This window comes from Borostomias antarcticus, assembly GCF_949987555.1.
Source record: "Borostomias antarcticus genome assembly, chromosome: 21".
NCBI classification, from domain to species: Eukaryota; Metazoa; Chordata; class Actinopteri; order Stomiiformes; family Stomiidae; genus Borostomias; species Borostomias antarcticus.
Genome location: NC_140254.1, coordinates 15,724,008 through 15,742,238, shown reverse-complemented (window position 1 = coordinate 15,742,238; position 18,231 = coordinate 15,724,008). Strand labels below are relative to the sequence as shown.

Here is an 18,231-nt window from a genome sequence, read left to right as displayed (position 1 = left end):
TTTACCATTAATAGTTATTTATTACCATTGTTACAGAATATATGGAATTGCCAGAGCTCTCTAGAATTTTTGGGATATGATGCTTTCAGGGAAGTATGCAAGCTATAGCCAATTATTTAAAGCTCACAATTGACATGTTATCTGATGTGGAATTAAATATATCCAGACACAGTTTGGGAAGCGTTGGTTGGTTGGTTTTGATATAGGTTAACATACTTGTATAAATTACATAGATAGATGGATGGATAGATGGATCAGTGGGTGGATGGATGGATGGATGTTTTGTTTTTTTTATCCTCGGGGGAATTGTTGATTGCATACGAGAAAGAAAATCAAATAAGGCTTAGTATGGAAAATCTAATACGATGTATGCCTAAACTGCAGTAAGTCCACCACACCACCAGAGAGAACCTCGTAGTCAAAACCAGACAGTCTCGGCGTAATGTGACTCTTGTCCATTTCGCTTTGCTGTTGTCGGCAACCCGATGTTATGCTCATCAGGAAACTCACACCAGCATCGCCTAAGGAGTTTACTAGTCTTATTCATACTTTCCAACTCTCTACACCCGGGTCATGAAGCTGCCCACAACCTCCACTTTGGAATATTACTGATAAGACATCATTTCAGGTAAGTTCAAAGCGATCCTCAGTTTATCTGAGCGAGGAACTTGTCCTCTATGCTTGGTAGAGCCACACCAACTTATCAACTCCAAAGTTTTTTTCCCCCTCCAAGAGAGAGTAGTTTTGTCGATGAAACGCGAGAAACTCGATCAGTTTGTTCAACTTTTCATGTAACAAATTGAGATGTCAGTAACTGTCCGCAGAGGAAGGCAACAGTGTTCTTGGTTTCCGGGGCGTGACTTGGTCTAGAGACTTCAGAGACTTGTGAAAACAATGTAGCCTCGTTAGAAACTACACAAGTAGTCCAGTAAGTCTAACAAATATGAGATCAGAGATCATTAATTTAATTTATTTAGTAAATTACATATTGTACAAATTATTCACAATTACATATTTTATTTGTCATGATCCACGTTTTATTATACGTAGCCTATTTATAATATTTTTTATTAAGTGGCTCTAATTCCAACAAGCACAGTTATGGTGTCATAGGCCCTAGTGGATGAACGCACTTTCCACTAAGGTACTGGCAACATAGAACAGTGCTCCTGGTACTGTGACCTGGAGGCCTACGTCAACTCAGCTGGCTATTGGGTCCGGCGTGCTAGAGATAGGGCAGGTTAAATTGAGTTGATACAAAGACCCAATTAACATTTACTCCAAATGATATATCCATTTTATATCCATTGCCATCTCAACTTTCTATCCCAATATGCAATTAACTCTGATGCACCTTCTTCCGAAAAGCATTGGCCACTATTTTAGGGCCTAATTAATTTCAAAAGTGATCTTGCAGGTTTATTAGTATAGTGTCGACAATAGGAAGGCAGGTTATAGTTCCTTACAGTCTTTTTCTTACTTCTTCTGGATTTATAGACATTCATAGATAGCCACTGCAACCAACAGGACAAGGGTCTATTGCCCCATTGCCTACTAGGTGAATCAGTGAGTTGACCCTCTGTAACGGTGTTGTAATTAGTGTTTTCATCCCAGTCTGTTACACATGCACCCTCTGTAATGGTGTTGTAATTAGTGTTTTCATCCCAGTCTGTTACACATGCACCCTCTGTAACAGTGTTGTAATTAGTGTTTTCATTGTGTTCCAGGCATGGTGCTGCTTCCCAGTGGCTCCCTGGGTAGGATGTTTGGGTCAAGTCATTGTCATTGAGGTCAAGTCAACGTGATGGGCAACCAGGACAACCTTGAAGAAGTGTTTGTTGCTGTCATTCGTCCAAAGAACCAAGTCAGTCTGAGCTCCAAAGAGTACCGTGCTAAAGCTTATGAGGTAAGAGCATCAAGTTAGAATCAATATTAAATGTTTGTCTCTTTTACCAGGTCAACCTTGGTGAAATACAGGTTATAAATAAATAAAAACTACAAACATTAATTCACTATTGATTATAACTATTATAAATATAATTAGGGTTGCAATATTCAGGAAATATTAACTTCCCATGGGAATTAAAGGAGTAGTAAAGGGAAAATGCATGTTTAGCCCTGTTTTAAGGTTACTTATGATCATATACAATGGTTCAGATCAAAACGTTGACAAAACTAGCACTTTTGAGAAAGTCTGATAATTGCTCTACCACCGTTTAGGTCATACAATGGAAATTGTATATGATCATATGTAACCTTAAAACAGGGCTAAACATGCATTTTCCCTTTACTACTCCTTTAACCGGAATTTATGGGAATTAAAGGGACCCCGAGGAGTTTATTTTTGGTTACGAAACAGTCTCATTTTAATGTGGGTGAATCTACATTACTCACACTTGTTTATGTGTTCATTTTCGACAAATGTCGTTTCTTGTATGTAGTTTATTTTTAGATTATTATTTCGTGGTCGGGTCATCCAGAACTTCCTTGGAATGACGAAACGATTTACTGCAGTAGCCTACGCCGCCGACAAGACGAAGAATAATTTAAATATGACCGTTATATATTGTCAAAAGTAACATTACTAGTAAGACCTATGTAATAACCTCGTAGGTGGCCATCGTTCCTTCTTTAAAACACCCGGTTCAGGTAGCTAAGGTTTACGACAGTACGCGGGGAGGCTCATGGGAAATTTGGTCTTTTTGGGTGGAAAACACTTCCGCTTCCCGAAACTCCTCGTAGGGCCTTTAAGTTTATTCCTGTTAATTCTCATTCATTCCCATAAATTCCTGTTAGTAATTGTTTCTGAATATTCCCAGAATTTTGCAGCCCTAATTATAATGTGTTTTTACTTTTTGTAAGGTTATACATGGAGGAGAATTATAAACATATCTTCCCTCGGGACCATATTAAAAAGCCAGCTACAGTATATCCCCCTTTGATGTGTGTGAACTTTGACGTTCAAACCGTGCTGTATTATATGCAACCACGTTGGTGTTTCAGATCTTGTTGATAGAAGTCCCGTTGGAGGGGAAGGAAAAGAAGAAGAAGCGGGTGTTACTGGCGACCAAGATCCCCGTGGAAGGAGACACGGCCAGATCCATCCTGGATTATGTTGACGAAGCCACCAAGCCCATCTCCAACAACCAGGGCTTCATTGGTGAATATTGAACACTTTCTGTTCACATTCTGACGGTCATAGCGGAACGCAGGTATGGTCAACCTGACACTGGCTGCATTAGACTAATGAAGATGGCCTCTTAAAGGAATATGCTCGTTTTTGACAACCTGGACCTTATTTACGACATATTATAAGAAGTTTGACTCACCCAGATCACTTTTTTGTTGTTCGGAGGCCTGTAGAAGAAATATAAAATCCAGCGCGAGCCAGTATATCCATGTAATGGCGGCGCACGGGGCATAGGGAATGCCGTTTCTCAAAATCCATTTTCGGCCGCTAAACGGTTGTTTTCATCAATCACATTGCATGAATCGACAGTTGATATTCCTCTACGCCAGCCATTGTTGTTTTGGTTCCAAATAAGGGGTCTTGATCCTCTGTAACGTGATCTTTACAAGCCTCTCCCCCACTTGCTCCAGCACGCATGCGCACAGGCCAGCGCGCAGACTTGCTATTCTCCGTCTGTAGGCTACACTCGCGGCTCACATTCTCTGCGCTACGATCGGATTGTTGGTGCCTAGAATATTGTCGTCGTCATTCGTCAGCAATGGTTCGTTTTTGCGTGTACCCAAATTGTCCAAACAAAATGACTACTTGGACAAATCTCAGCTTCCACAGGCTTCCTTTGCTCTCCACGGACGTCCTAAAGCTCTGGCTAGTAGCGCTGAAAAAGGACCCCAATACGCCAGTGGATACATTGAGCAACAAATGCATTCCTCCTCTGTTGGCATAGGGTGACAATGTAGGCAAAAACACCACCAGTTACCATCTCTTCGGGAGCGTGCAGCGGTTTGTTCTCGAGCCAGCTGTTCCTCTCTCTGTCTCCTCACCCTCCTTTCAAGGAGCTCTTCGTCCGTATACTCTGGCTCAAAACGATATGGACGTCCGTCATATTCTAATTCATTTTCTAGATCCTCTAAATCTGACAAATATTCAGCCATATTGCACACAATATTCTAGGCACCAACAATCCGATCGTAGCGCAGAGAATGTGAGCCGCGAGTGTAGCCTACAGATGGAGAATAGCAAGTCTGCGCGCTGGCCTGTGCGCATGCGTGCTGGAGCAAGTGGGGGAGAGGCTTGTAAAGATCATGTTACAGAGGATCAAGACCCCTTATTTGGAACCAAAACAACAATGGCTGGCGTAGAGGAATATCAACTGTCGATTCATGCAATGTGATTGATGAAAACAACCGTTTAGCGGCCGAAAATGGATTTTGAGAAACGGCATTCCCTATGCCCCGTGCGCCGCCATTACATGGATATACTGGCTCGCGCTGGATTTTATATTTCTTCTACAGGCCTCCGAACAACAAAAAAGTGATCTGGGTGAGTCAAACTTCTTATAATATGTCGTAAATAAGGTCCAGGTTGTCAAAAACGAGCATATTCCTTTAAGCCCTGGTGATACTTTCCACATCTGCAAGTACGTGCGGGTCTGCTAGGGTCCACGTGACGTGAATGTCATCATCAGAGGGTGACATCCGTGTGCCTCCAGTTTTTTGTTACCTTGCGTACATGTCCGCCCGCCCACCGCGCTGAGAGAGCGTCCTCCAAGCGGACTACGGAAGGGGAGACTGCAGCTCAGGAGGTAGAGCGGGTCGTCCAATGATTGTAGGGTCGGCGGTTCGAATCATGGCTCCTCCTGTCCACATGTTGAAGTGTCCTTGGGCAAAGACACTGAACCCCAAATTGCTCCCAATAAGCAGGCTAGCACCTTGCATGGAAGCTGCCTCCATTGGTGTGTGTGTGAATGGATGAATGAGAGGCCATTGTAAAGCGCTTTGGATAAAAGTAGTATAAACAGAACCCCTCTGTCCGCGGCTGTATGTGTACGCGTCCATTTGGGAGGGTAACCAAGGCTTTCTCTCTACTGTGGGCTGTGTAGGAAGGAGGGTGGTGCACATGAAGAAGTTCCCCCTCGATGGTGAGAATGAAGGAAAACAGGTCTCCCTCTTCGTTGTGCCAATCAGTGTCAAAGGTACGGTTTCACTGACGGAATAACTTACACATAAATAACCAGTTCAATTGAAATTTTGACCTTGGACCTTGACTCTTACAATCAATACAGAAACTACTTTCTTAATTTGATATTAAATAATTTGGTTTCATTTCATTGTTTGCCATTGTTTATCAGACAACAGTAAGCCTATCTACATCCCAGGGAGTCCCAGTTTCTACTGCTTTCAGGACATCATGCGAGTGTGTAGCGAGACCAGCACACACTTCTCCTACATCACCTCAAAGATGCTCCTAGCCTTGGACAAGTGAGCCAGCATATTATTTCTTCTTCATTTTTTACATTTTAGTTCACAGGCAGGCTTCAATCTATAACTTAAAAAAATACAAAAAAAACACCAAAGTGGTATCCCACCAAAGACTCAACAACTGATCAACAGCTTAATTAAATTACTGTTAGTGAGGTTTGTCAGAGTTGAACTAAAATGTGCAATTGTTGGATTCTATTAGTAAAGCAGGTCGAGTTTAAAGCAGACCTGATACACAGCAGACCCAGTAGAATGCAAAGCATTCAGGGTCATTTCCACCGTAAACAACCCAGAAGAAAACCAAGCCTTTCCTGAAAGTAAACCCTGTATTTATTGACCTTTGACCCTGCGCGTGTCTAGGTGGTTAGCGGAGCAGCACACCGTGCCTCACGCCATCCCGGCTCTGTTCCGGCCCGCCCCTGTCGACCGGGTCAAGAGCAACGTCAGTAACCCCGCCTACACAAGTGAGGGGAAGCCAGGCGACGGCGGCCTCCACATGGGGTACACCGCCCTGGAGATCAAGACCAAGATGATGTCCCTGGAGAAGGCCGACATCTGCATTCAGAACCCGCTGTATGGCTCTGACTTGCAGTACACCAACCGGGTGAGAGTCTTTAACCTGGACTGAGACGCAGAGGGACAGAGGTTACAGTGTGCTGGAAAGGGAGCAGTTCCATCGGCATAGATGTCTTTTCAGCTGTGTTGATTTTGAGCTAATATAGGGACATGGCGTGTGTCCAGGAAATGTACATGCATAGATAGACAGACAGCACAGGGTGATGGGTAATGTTTTCAGTGGCGCGTGATCGTTTGTTCGCTTGTTTATCCGTCTGTTCGTCAATGTAATTTCCATTTTGCATAGTACATACCTTGTATAGTTTCTGAGGATTCCTGTTTATCTATATGCATTATAAATATCTAATATACAGTATATATCCATGACGTCCTTCTCATCAGCCATGTTCATGTGGATCTGGTCTCTCTCTCTGTTGTGTTGTTTAAAGGTGGATAAAGTCATCATAAATCCTTACTTTGGGCTCGGAGCCCCAGATTACTCCAAAATCCAGATCCCCAAGAGGGAGAAGTGGCAACACGGTTCCAACAGTGTGACAGAGGACAAGTGAGGAGCCTCCTTAACTTCCTATTAACATTGTTACTACTATACTACAGCACATGTACCACTAGTTTCACAGAACTAGTGGTACATGTGCACAGAACTAGGGAGCATGTGTGTGGTTGTGACTGGTCCTGTGTGTCCTAGGGAGCAGGTGTGTGGTTGTGACTGGTCCTGTGTGTCCTAGGGAGCAGGTGTGTGGTTGTGACTGGTCCTGTGTGTCCTAGGGAGCAGGTGTGTGGTTGTGACTGGTCCTGTGTGTCCTAGGGAGCAGGTGTGTGGTTGTGACTGGTTCTGTGTGTCCTAGGGAGCAGGTGTGTGGTTGTGACTGGTCCTGTGTGTCCTAGGGAGCAGGTGTGTGGTTGTGACTGGTTCTGTGTGTCCTAGGGAGCAGGTGTGTGGTTGTGACTGGTCCTGTGTGTCCTAGGGAGCAGGTGTGTGGTTGTGACTGGTCCTGTGTGTCCTAGGGAGCGCCAGTGGGTGGATGACTTCCCGCTGCACCGCAGCGGCTGTGAGGGCGACACCGAGCTGCTCTCCAAGCTCCTGGACAGCGGCTTCTCCGTCAAACAGCTGGACAGTGACCAGTGGGCTCCCATCCACTACGCCTGCTGGTATTTATTTTTTAAGTTACCGTTTTTAAGCCCTTTTTGTCAGTAAGCAGCAGTGAGCAGCGGTTGTCTGTTCTGTTACTGTGCATCTCTTTCCATGCATAAATCCCTGTAGTACCGTATATGTACAGCATTTTCAAGAGCGTCTGTTTTGTTTGGACTACAGGCGTGTGGTAGTGTCTGTTCTAATTCGTGGAGCTCCGCCCCACATGGCAAGCATCTATTAGCTTGTGAAAACTAACCAGCTACATTTTACTGAAGAAAAAAAAGCTATACACACACCTGTGTCCAACCAGGTTCGGTGCACTACTGTATAAGCGGGCTTCGCCTGCACATCTGCTCCAAGCCGAAACTTTCAGCGAGCAGACTGCTGGTTCAGCAAAGTCTGCGCCCTGTGGGGCTCCACTCCACTCATAGAACTAAGGTTGCAATTCATAGCCATCATTCTATTTTGTGGAGCTCCGCCCCACAGGGCTAGCTCCTGTTGACATCAGCGGAGCTAAACGACCGCAACATACACTCTTGCTGGCCCCAGTAACAAAAGACTGGCAAACCAGGACACAAGCCAGAGCTCCAAGGTGAGACCATACTAAAAGTTGGCCCGGTTGGACACAAAAGCGGAGGCTTTTTTTTCTTCAGTAAAATGTAGCTGGCTAGGTTTCACAAGCCGATAGGAGCTAGTCTGGTGGGGCTCCCCTCCACTCGTAGAACCAGGGTTACAATGTGTCACCATCGTTTGGTTTTGACTGCAGGCATGGTAAAGTGGAGGCGACCAAGCTGCTGCTAGAGAAGGGGAACTGTAACCCCAACCTGCTGAACGGTCAGCTCAGCTCCCCCCTGCACTTCGCTGCCAGAGGAGGCCACGTTGAGATCGTCAAGCTGCTGCTCCAGCACCCGGAGATCGACCGGGTAAGACCGGCCAGCAGCACCAGAAATAACAGGGTTCCCCCCACTTACAGATCGGCTCCTCCGTCAGCGTCAGCGTCAACCATCAGCTACACTAAGGAAATGAATCCATTGTAATTAATGACAGTGGCTCCACTGTAGCCATTGCGTCGCACCGTGTTCTACGTTGAAAAAACGCACGGCAATAAACAAATTATGATTCTGGTCTGATTCCGATTGTGTTGTCCACTGTCAGCACATCGAGGACCAGCAGAAGAGATCGCCCCTGCAAGTGTGTGAGGAGAACAAGCAGAATGACTGGGAGGAGACCATCAAGCTCTTACAGCAAGCCAACCAGAAACCGGTGAGTTTTGTTGGGACAGTATTTGGTTTTATATGTTTACTGGAAGGAAGTGACACAAAAAATACCGTCATATCCAAAGCACCGACAAGTAGCGAGATAGTGCAGGTCACGGTCCCCTAACATATACATCGCGTCCATGTGTTCGTTCCATAGTACGAGAAAGTGCGCATCTACCGCATGGACGGCTCGTACCGCTCGGTGGAGCTGAAGCACGGCAACAACACGTCAGTGCAGCAGATCATGGAGGGCATGCGTCTGTCCCAGGAGACCCAGCAGTACTTCACCATCTGGATCTGCTCCGAGAACCTCAGTGAGTCACACGGGGGGGGGGGGGGGGTCTGCCTCTGTCCAGGTTCTAGAGGGTAGAGCGAGGGTTCCGCGGGGGCCTGTTCCATGTTCATTCATATGAATTCAGTTTCTGTGCAGCTTTTGTGCTTCGGCCGTCACACTTTTCTGAGGACTTTTTTTTTTTAAGTAAACAACGCTCTGTCTGGTTCTCCTACTTTTGATTTTGTCTGCTGAATGCCTGAAATGGAAACGTTGTAGGAGTCGTATTTCTGTTCCTATAATGTGCGCGTTTGATACTTCCGCTGTGCCCAGACCTGCAGCTGAAGCCGTACCACAAACCCCTGCAGCACCTGCGCATCTGGACGGAGATCGTCACAGACCTGACCGTCCTGGACCCTCAGAGGGAGAATCCTCAGCTCTTCCTGCGCAGGGACGTCCGGCTGCCCCTCGACGTCGAGAAGAAGGTTGGGGTGACGTCTTAGTAATGTCTTTGTGCTTAAAATGGCCCTTTACTGTATTTTTTTTTTTTTTTTTTTGACAATTGTCAGAGTCAACAACTTATTCACACTATTGTCTACTGTATGTACACAGATCTATACATGTATTAATTGATTGATACATGTAACGTGTCACTGCGTCGCTTGTCAATATCGATTCCACCCTCTCTTGCCCACGCTGGGGTTCATCTCAGGTCCTCTGACTTGCCAGCGCACATGACAACCATAAACACTGCTTTAGCTACGCCACCAAAAAGCTAGCTAGTTTAACCAATTCTTCTTGGTTACATTTATTGTCTGTGATGTTAGATGAACATTTTGTGAACTGCAGTTCTGAATGTCTTGACATGGATGAAGTCTGTTTTGTCACCTCTGAGCGCTTGTCACATGTCAGGTAGATAACGGTCTGTCTCCCCCAGGTGGAGGACCCCCTGTCCATCCTCATCCTGTTTGACGAGGCGCGCCACTGTCTCCTCAAGGGCTTCTTCCCGTCGCCAGACAGCAAGCTCATCACCCTGGCCAGCCTGCTGCTGCAAATCATCTACGGCAGCTACGAGAGCAAGAAGCACAAACAGGGCTTCCTCAAGTACCTATCTCTGACAAATCACAGATTTTAACCAAGGAGTTTCAAATAGAATTTGAAATAATGCTTTGTGTTTGCTTGAGCTTGCCTGGAGTGCACGGATCTAAACACCAGCAGGCGATAGAAACTGGATCCTAAAGTTTTATTTTGTTTCCAACAGTGAGGAAAACCTGAAGTCTATTGTTCCGATATCCAAAGTGAAAAGCAAGGCGCATCATTGGACAAACAGGATTCTTCACCAATATAAAGTAAGTTGGATTTTTATGCCATCAAAACTATATATGTTGGCAGTTTCAATCTTCCAGGTGCAGTGATTGAATATCACATCTAATCTAATCTCCTGCTCCCCCAACTCTGGTCAGAGTCTGAGTACCAGCGAGGGTGTGAGTAAAGAGATGCACCACCTCCAGAGGCTCTTCCTGCAGAACTGCTGGGACATCCCCACCTACGGAGCAGCCTTCTTCACAGGCCAGGTGTTCACTAAGGCCAGCTCCAGCAACCACAAGGTCATCCGCGTCTTTGTGGGGGTCAACACCAAGGGCCTGCACCTCATGAACATGGAGACCAAGGTACCTGAACTACTTCTTGGCCCTTTACCTAAAAAAAAAAAAAAAAGTATTTAATAGTATGTACCAAATGTGTAAATTTGGTATCCAAATTTGGTACATACTATTACATATTAAATATGTATTTAATATGTAATAGTATGTACCAAATTTGTATACCAAATTTACACGTCATGTCTTTGATCCATATATATATACTGTTAGTGTGTATATATATATATATATTCTGATTTTATCCCATTTTCACACAATTTTTCACACTATTTGGTATCCAATCACATCCAACGTTTGTGACTGTGTCTATGAGAGGTGCTATATTAAATAAACGTTACTTACTTACAGCACATGACTGGATTATGAGTTCTGTAGAAGAGAACATGCTTTCACCAATCCAATCATGTTTGATTAGTCATTACCTAATGAGGCACAACTGCACCGATTCAAATCAAATATGATATTGTGCTCAGAATATTATTTTTCAATTTCCCTGCAGAGATTCAGATTTATTTGTCACATGTACTGTGTATATAGTACAGTGTACAATGCACAGTGAAATATTACTGCTGGCTCTGTGATGTGCTCTAAACATTTTTTACAAATAATTACAAATTATTTTAAATTACGCAAAACTTTACAAATAAAGGTACCAGCATGGATGGATTATGTACAGGCTATAAATGCAAATAATCCTGGGGGGGGGGGGGGTTACTGTATATACAAATGAAATATAAGATATTAATTAGTGAAGATATGAGATATGAATTAGTGGAGCAAACGTTTCATTATCGATGCATGGCATGTTAGTATTACTGTTTAACAAAATGTTTTGTTTGATCATTCAAAGCTATTATCCAACTCATTGTGACCTAATGTCCACACTATATTTCCAGGTGCTTCTCATCAGCCTAGAGTACGGCTCCTTCATGTGGCAGCTGGGGCACGCTGACCAGTACTTCCAGATTCACAGTCTGGAAAACAAAATGAACTTCATTGTACACACCAAACAGGTAAATGGCAGTTGTATAAAATGATAACGTGAAAGTTGAGAGAACTTTGTTCAGCGTTGAGAGCTAGAGAGATCTGGGAATGTGTGATATAGGAAATGTCCTGAGTTCATTTATCCATGTCTCTCTTGTTCTTCAACAGGCTGGCCTTATTGTGAAATTACTAATGAAGTTGAGTGGACAAATGACTCCAAATGACAAGAGTTTATCGGACAAGTATGCATATGGTTGACTCCATATCAGACAACATCATTCCCCAACTTTATCCCAGTGTATTTTTTTTTGTTTTGCTGTCTTGTATTGGACCATTACCTTGTTGAAAGAGTGTTTTCCACCAGATTTTGTGTTCACATTACAATGTGTATTTGATATTCCCAAGACTGTTATATTTTACAAATTAATATTACATGCTGTTATTTTTTCATTGTTGTAAATATGTGTATTTAATGGTTCATTTTAATAAAACAAATAATATATGAGTGTGACTGCTTTATTGCTGAACCCTGACAGTGCAGGTATACATAATAATCAATCGAAAACCAATACCATCCACACCAACCATTATTTATAATCTAGGCCAGTGATCAACTCTAGGCAAGCAATAGATGAAGACCGGCTGGAGAGGTCATCTGGGGCTGAGGATGATGATGGTAGCAACTCTTCATCCATCTCTTTCTCTCCCTCTTGTCCCTGTGTCCTCCTCTGCCTTCTTCTCTTTCTCCTCAGGCACAGTCTGCCTCCTCACCTTCTCCACCTCCCTCTCCCTCACAGGACTGAAAGGGGCTAGGGCTATTTGCGGAACATCGACGTATTTGTTGGCGTATTCGTAAAAAACATTTACACACCCGAATATATATTCACAAACAACAACTTCTGCGTAAGGATCGTTGACATAAACCCATTCTTACGTCTCGTCATATTCAAGTCTCGTCATAATATGGGAGCTATAACGTGCGGGAATGGATGAAGGACAACAAATTGATAATAAGGACTTTAACATTGGAACATTTTGACAGAATTAGATTATTGAATAGAGAATATTATTTTAAAAAGAAAAGGGCAGGAGTTCTGGGGAGCCGTATACCCACGCCCTAGCGGCATATCCCAATAAAGACTTTTTTAAGTAACTTTTGGCAGTTGCTTTATTTTGAACGAGAGATTATTATAATATTAACGCCAAATCCAGGATAGGCTACTCGTGAAGGCGCCTGCGTTGTTATGAACGGAACGCTGCTAGGCTGCTAGAATCGGCTGCTAGAATATAGCCAGCTAATTTATGGCAACAAAGCCTTATTGAGATATGCCGCTGTACGCGTGGGTGGGCTCCCCAGCTCAGTCTTGTTGTTCCGACCACGGTTTAATTTGCAATAGCACCTTCATCACACCTGTCTGAAAGTGCCAATCAAGTGATTTACAGTGATTTTAGAAAGTTGGTGGTTTTGTCAAAAGAGCCTCGCAAACCGTGACGTCACAGAGCGCCCTTGTGACGTGGGCCAGGAGGTGTATAAAAGCCAGAGAGCGACAGAGGAAGAGAAGCCAGAGAGAGAGAGAGGGGGACATCTCCCTCTCTTTCCCTGACACTCTTTCGTGGGCTAGAGAGAGAAGAGAAGGAGGTATCATCTCGACATCTCCCTCCCCCCCTCTGGCTCACTGGAGAGACTCAGTGAGAGAGAGACTCAACGAAAGAGAGGAGGACTAAGAGTGTGAGAGAGAGGGGGGAGGTAGGAACTGTCAAGATGGTATTCTCTCTCTCTGGACCACTGAGAGAGAGTCAGGGAGAGAGAGAGACATGTCCTCTTCTCTCTCTCTCCTCTTCCCTGGCTCGGAGGAGGAGGCGGTGGAGGTGGCAATTATAATTTAAATTATAAAAACTAAATAAAAACTGATTTTAATTATAAAAACTGATTCTGATTCTCATTGTAAGCTATAGTGTTGTTATTAAGATATCCATGTTAGCATATAGGAGTACTGTTACTATAGTTACTGTTAGCACTTCAGACTTGGGGGCTGGGCAGCCTCAGCTGGAGACCAGACCTCCACCTCTGACCAGCCCTCTACCTCTGACCTCTACTTCTGACCTCCACCTCTGACCAGCCCTCCACCTCTGACCAACCCTCCACCTCTGACCAGCCCTCTACCTCTGACCTCTACTTCTGACCTCCACCTCTGACCAGACCTCCACCTCTGACCAGCCCTCCACCTCTGACCAACCCTCCACCTCTGACCAGCCCTCTACCTCTGACCTCTACTTCTGACCTCCACCTCTGACCAGACCTCCACCTCTGACCAGACCTCCACCTTTGACCTCCACCTCTGACCAGACCTCCACCTCTGACCTCCACCTCTGACCAGCCCTCCACCTCTGACCTCCACCTCCATCTCTGACCAGACCTCCACCTCTGACCTGACCTCCACCTCCATCTCTGACCAGACCTCCACCTCTGACCAGACCTCCACCTCTGATCAGACCTCCACCTCTGACCAACCCTCCACCTCTGACCAGACCTCCACCTCTGACCTCCACCTCTGACCAGACCTCCACCTCTGACCTCTACTTCTGACCTCCACCTCTGACCAGCCCTCCACCTCCACCTCTGACCAGACCTCCACCTCTGACCTCTACTTCTGACCTCCACCTCTGACCAGCCCTCCACCTCTGACCTCTACTTCTGACCAGACCTCCACCTAGCTTGAAGCCCGAACACGCGCACCCAAGCAGATGAAAACGCGGAGGGCACGCGGATCCACGCGTTAATTCCCGCTGACCAGTGGGGACGGGCCCTAAGTCAGGACCAGTGGGGACGGGCCCTAAGTCAGGACCAGTGGGGACGGGCCCTAAGTCAGGACCAGTGGGGACGGGCCCTAAGTCAGGACCAGTGGGGACGGGCCCTAAGTCAGGACCAACGAAACACGCTCGCAGCGCGCACAATTTTTTGGGGGTGCGCTTTCAAAGCATGCCCTGATGGGAGGTTTCACAGCACCAGAAGGGCGCTGAGCAGTGGCATTTTTATATCTAAAAAACATACAGGAAAACTACAGTAAACCTAGGCTACTGATGTTTTTTTAACGCGTCAACAAAGGCCAATAATTTGACAGCGAGCGAATAAGAAGGCAATATTTAGGCCGAAACAAGCAAGCTTTTAGGTACACACTAAATCAGAGCCATGACAACTAGCTCTAACCGGCAACTCATAGCTAGCTACTATGGCTTCTAAAGAAGTAATAATTAAGACAACAAGCAGTACAGTGGGAGTTTGGATAGTAAGATAATGTGACAGGGGAGCTTCCATACATTATAGTTTGTCAAGTTATACAGTTTGTCGGGAGCGTAACTTGAATACTCACATGCATCTTCTCATATCTAAAAGCAGCTAACGTGTAGTAGCTAGCTAGCTAACTTTACCATCCCTTGCTTGACCACTAAAGTAAACGAGAATTACAAACCACTTATAGACATAAGATATACATATAATGAGTCTAGATGTAATACAAGCTACTGCTTACTAACCTGTAAACATTAAAATAAATGAGTGGACAGTTCACTCAGGCGCAGCTGTTTTCAGTCTCAAACGTCAAGCGTCCTGTGGTACAACAATAGCAGCGTATACTATAGCCTAGCCTGCCGTATTACCTACTCGGTTCACCACGGATCTTTCAAACGTAAAGTTCCTTTCCAGTAATGCAAACTCCATATCAAATTCCTGTTTTGATTTTTGATCATTGACTCACACGAACAGACTAATTCCGATTCCGATTTCAGAACGATTAAACTGTAACATAGCCTAGGCTATAGGCTAGCCTACGTGGCTAATAAACATATCTTGAATCTTGAATGCATCAGGTCTGGGCTGAGTTCTACCCAGAGTCTGTAAGGGTCAGGGTGCAATGTGGCAATTCGTTTTTTCATTAGAATGTCAAAACGGAAAAAGGTTTTTTTGGCCCATAATTCTGTTGTTTCATTCCAAATGGAGAAATGAAAACCCACATCCCAGCAAGTACTTAAAACGGCCGTTTTTTCACTGTTGGTCAATTCATTTCTTCATATTTTGTTTCGGGCCGTGAAACAGAAAGACGAACAGCTGATTCCTTATTTCATTCTGTCTTCCAAGGTGTCAGGTAGGGAAAACGAAATCACGTGGTCTGTTAGTCACGTGGTCCAGTCCAGCATCACAGGAAGCGGGGTCATTTAAAAGTCCTTATTGGTCTGAAGCTAGCTAGCTAGGTAAGGTACATTAATCGAGATTAAATCAGTAGTCGATCGAATTATTGTTATTAAAAGTGGAGAGGGTGTATGATTTTTTTTCCCCGATTACCGTCTAAAACAAGCGAAAGGGCGCTGTGGGTGCAGCGTCTGAAGAGAGGATAACGCAGTGGTGTTCTAGCTGCTGGACATGGCCAGGTCACTGATGGGAATCGTCTCCAGGACAGAGTTCGTGGGAAACATTTTGTGAAAAGTAAGTATTCGTTACTCTTGTTATTATTACAATATGAAGTCAATGTGGTCTGCTGTAGCTTTTCCTATTTCTAGAGCCAGAATGCTAGCTAACGTTAGCTAGACTGCTAACCTGTGAATTACATGAGTGTTTTGCATGTAACTGTATACAGAGAGGCCGATTGCTGATGCTCACCACCCAGTTTTGCCTTCTCTAACATTATTCCTTCAGGCTCAGATCTAAACCTCCTTGGCTCAGATGTGTACAGTGACTGGATAAAGAGAGGACCTGACATTGTGGAGTGATCACCAGGTCATACCCAGTAAGTCAATTTTATTTGTGGGCCTTGTTGAGTGTGACGGAGGACATGTAAATCATTTACATTTGAACTGCTATTACATACAGTATAGGCTAGGGCTAGCTGCTGCCCTGTCCTCTTCCTCGTGTCTGGCCATCTTGTACATCACGTCCTTCCAGTAGTTGGCGCAGGCGAGTGCGACTGGCCTTTGGTTCGGCCAGGTCATCTCCGGTACATTGTGGAGCATAGCTACATCTCATGATGTGTTCCATGGTTTGGGGTTCACCGCACACACAAGCATTTGAAGATGTGAATTTCCATTTCTCCATGGTGTCCTGCAGCATCCGCAGACGGTTCAGTGTTTTCCAGACAACCCGTGGTTGATTGTGGCCAGTAGCGAGACATGCATCTGGGATGATGCCTCCCTCTGTCTGGCTGCCCTGTCTGACATGACTTTTGTTTGCTGTATTCCTGGCCCTGATTCACTGTTCATCCTATGCTGTTGTTCTACATGAGACAGGAACTCAACTACAATAATCCTAAGGGGAACTCAACTTCAATAATCCTACCATGAATTTACAAGTCGGCACACTGTAGCTTTTTTGCCATTTATTAGCCACAACAAATCTTTATTCATGAACTAGAGATTTGCAGTGACTAACATGATCTTGACTTCTAGGATGCCACCGCTGATGATCAGTATAAACCACGTAGTGAGAGACAGGACACCGCACCCAGCACCGCTCAAGGTAAAAACAATAATGTTAGGGCTGTAATAGGACATAAGTGTAGACTCATTCTGTGTAGACTCTCGTTCTGTGTCTGGTGGAAATTACTCCCTGCAGTCCCTGTAGAAAAATGACAGGTTGTGAACAATCTTTTCCTTTTCTTGTCTGGCCCACAGGTCCAGTGAATGTTCCAGTGCCATTTCCCCCAGAGTTGCTTGCCCTGGGCCTGTCTACCTCTCCCCGACTTGCCCCTTCCCCCTCTGCCTCTGCTCCACCCCGTCCTGCCCCGAGCAGGAGTTTAGCATGTTTGCTAATTGTGCTGTTAGCTAGTGACGAGTGGCTGTCTCTCTGCAGCACTGTAACTGTAACTGTTTTCATTTGACGTGTGAGTAAAGATCGACTTGACCTGACTTTGTCACACGTCTCCTTGTCATTCTACTCCCACACTATCACATTGTCTCCATTATGTCTTTCACAATGACAGAAATGCTATTTTCTGCCTATTTCTGAAGCAAGTACTTTACATTTTGAGTGGAAGTTCATTCAATAGCCCAATGATTAAAAGGTGCTATAGATTTGGTGACATGTTGGTGAATGACCGACTGTGTACCTGTTCACGCATGTGCTTAACATTTAGATATGTCTAGGTCCTTTAACAAGAGAGGTATATTGTTATGAGAAATGTATTTCCTCTTTTAGCAACTACACTTAAGAACAACAGTATTATACCGTGTAATCAGCAATGGGAGCAATTACAGAAAGACATTTGTTATAAACTTAAAACTCTGTTTTACTGGCACTGCATTACAGGTAGGTTATATCATCCTTGCCTCCGTAGGCAATAACCGCAACACTAACTGCTAGAAGCTGGATGAATCTTCTCAACACCTGTCCAAGTTATCTATCAGAAACCCATACAGGTGTGTATCCGGGGGGCTGGTAAGAGATGTATTGTTATATACGACCAAGGACCACATTCGAAATAAGTGTTCTTAATACTGTAATGTGCCATACTCTGGGCAATACTTGCATCTTTGATGTATGTATTCAGTTTTACCCAAAATAAAAATCAATCAATCATAAGCTGTGACTGCCATGGAGAGTCAATGCTCAAGATCAAGTGCCCTTACAAATATAATTAATTCTCTCCAGCAGAGCTCCACAGAATAAAAGCCCCTATGTTCTGTCTAGGTAGGTAGCCAGGGTTTAAGGAAGACACACCAGGGCACACGTCACCCCTGTGTTAAAATCACTACACTGGTTACCGGTCAGTTCTAGAATCGACTTCAAAATTATTTTACTTGTCTATATATCTCTCCACGGCCGTGCACCTACATACATTTCAGACAAGCTGGTTAGGTACATCCCCAACCGACCACTTAGGTACTGAACTGCTAACAGTTCCAAAAGTCAGG

The 18,231-nt window shown here is 44.7% G+C and overlaps 1 protein-coding gene and 1 long non-coding RNA gene across 2 annotated transcripts; both read left to right on the top strand.

The window, feature by feature from the left end:
* Nucleotides 1-494: 494 nt before the first annotated feature.
* On the top strand, nucleotides 495-11,875 carry krit1 (KRIT1 ankyrin repeat containing). The gene is made up of 17 exons (XM_084454775.1): nucleotides 495-628; nucleotides 1,728-1,906; nucleotides 3,004-3,160; nucleotides 5,070-5,162; nucleotides 5,319-5,448; nucleotides 5,809-6,052; nucleotides 6,453-6,568; nucleotides 7,030-7,173; nucleotides 7,923-8,079; nucleotides 8,312-8,419; nucleotides 8,573-8,729; nucleotides 9,020-9,171; nucleotides 9,624-9,790; nucleotides 9,948-10,035; nucleotides 10,150-10,356; nucleotides 11,244-11,360; nucleotides 11,500-11,875. Exons 2-17 carry the CDS (start codon nucleotides 1,805-1,807, stop codon nucleotides 11,587-11,589), a joined length of 2,229 nt encoding a protein of 742 aa, XP_084310901.1. The 5' UTR covers nucleotides 495-628; nucleotides 1,728-1,804; the 3' UTR covers nucleotides 11,590-11,875.
* Nucleotides 11,876-15,312: 3,437 nt separating this feature from the next.
* Nucleotides 15,313-17,189, top strand: LOC311322778. Its single transcript, XR_014630940.1, has 4 exons — nucleotides 15,313-15,811; nucleotides 16,022-16,112; nucleotides 16,768-16,837; nucleotides 16,993-17,189. It is a non-coding gene; the product is annotated as an uncharacterized lncRNA (long non-coding RNA).
* The last annotated feature ends 1,042 nt before the right edge of the window (nucleotides 17,190-18,231 follow it).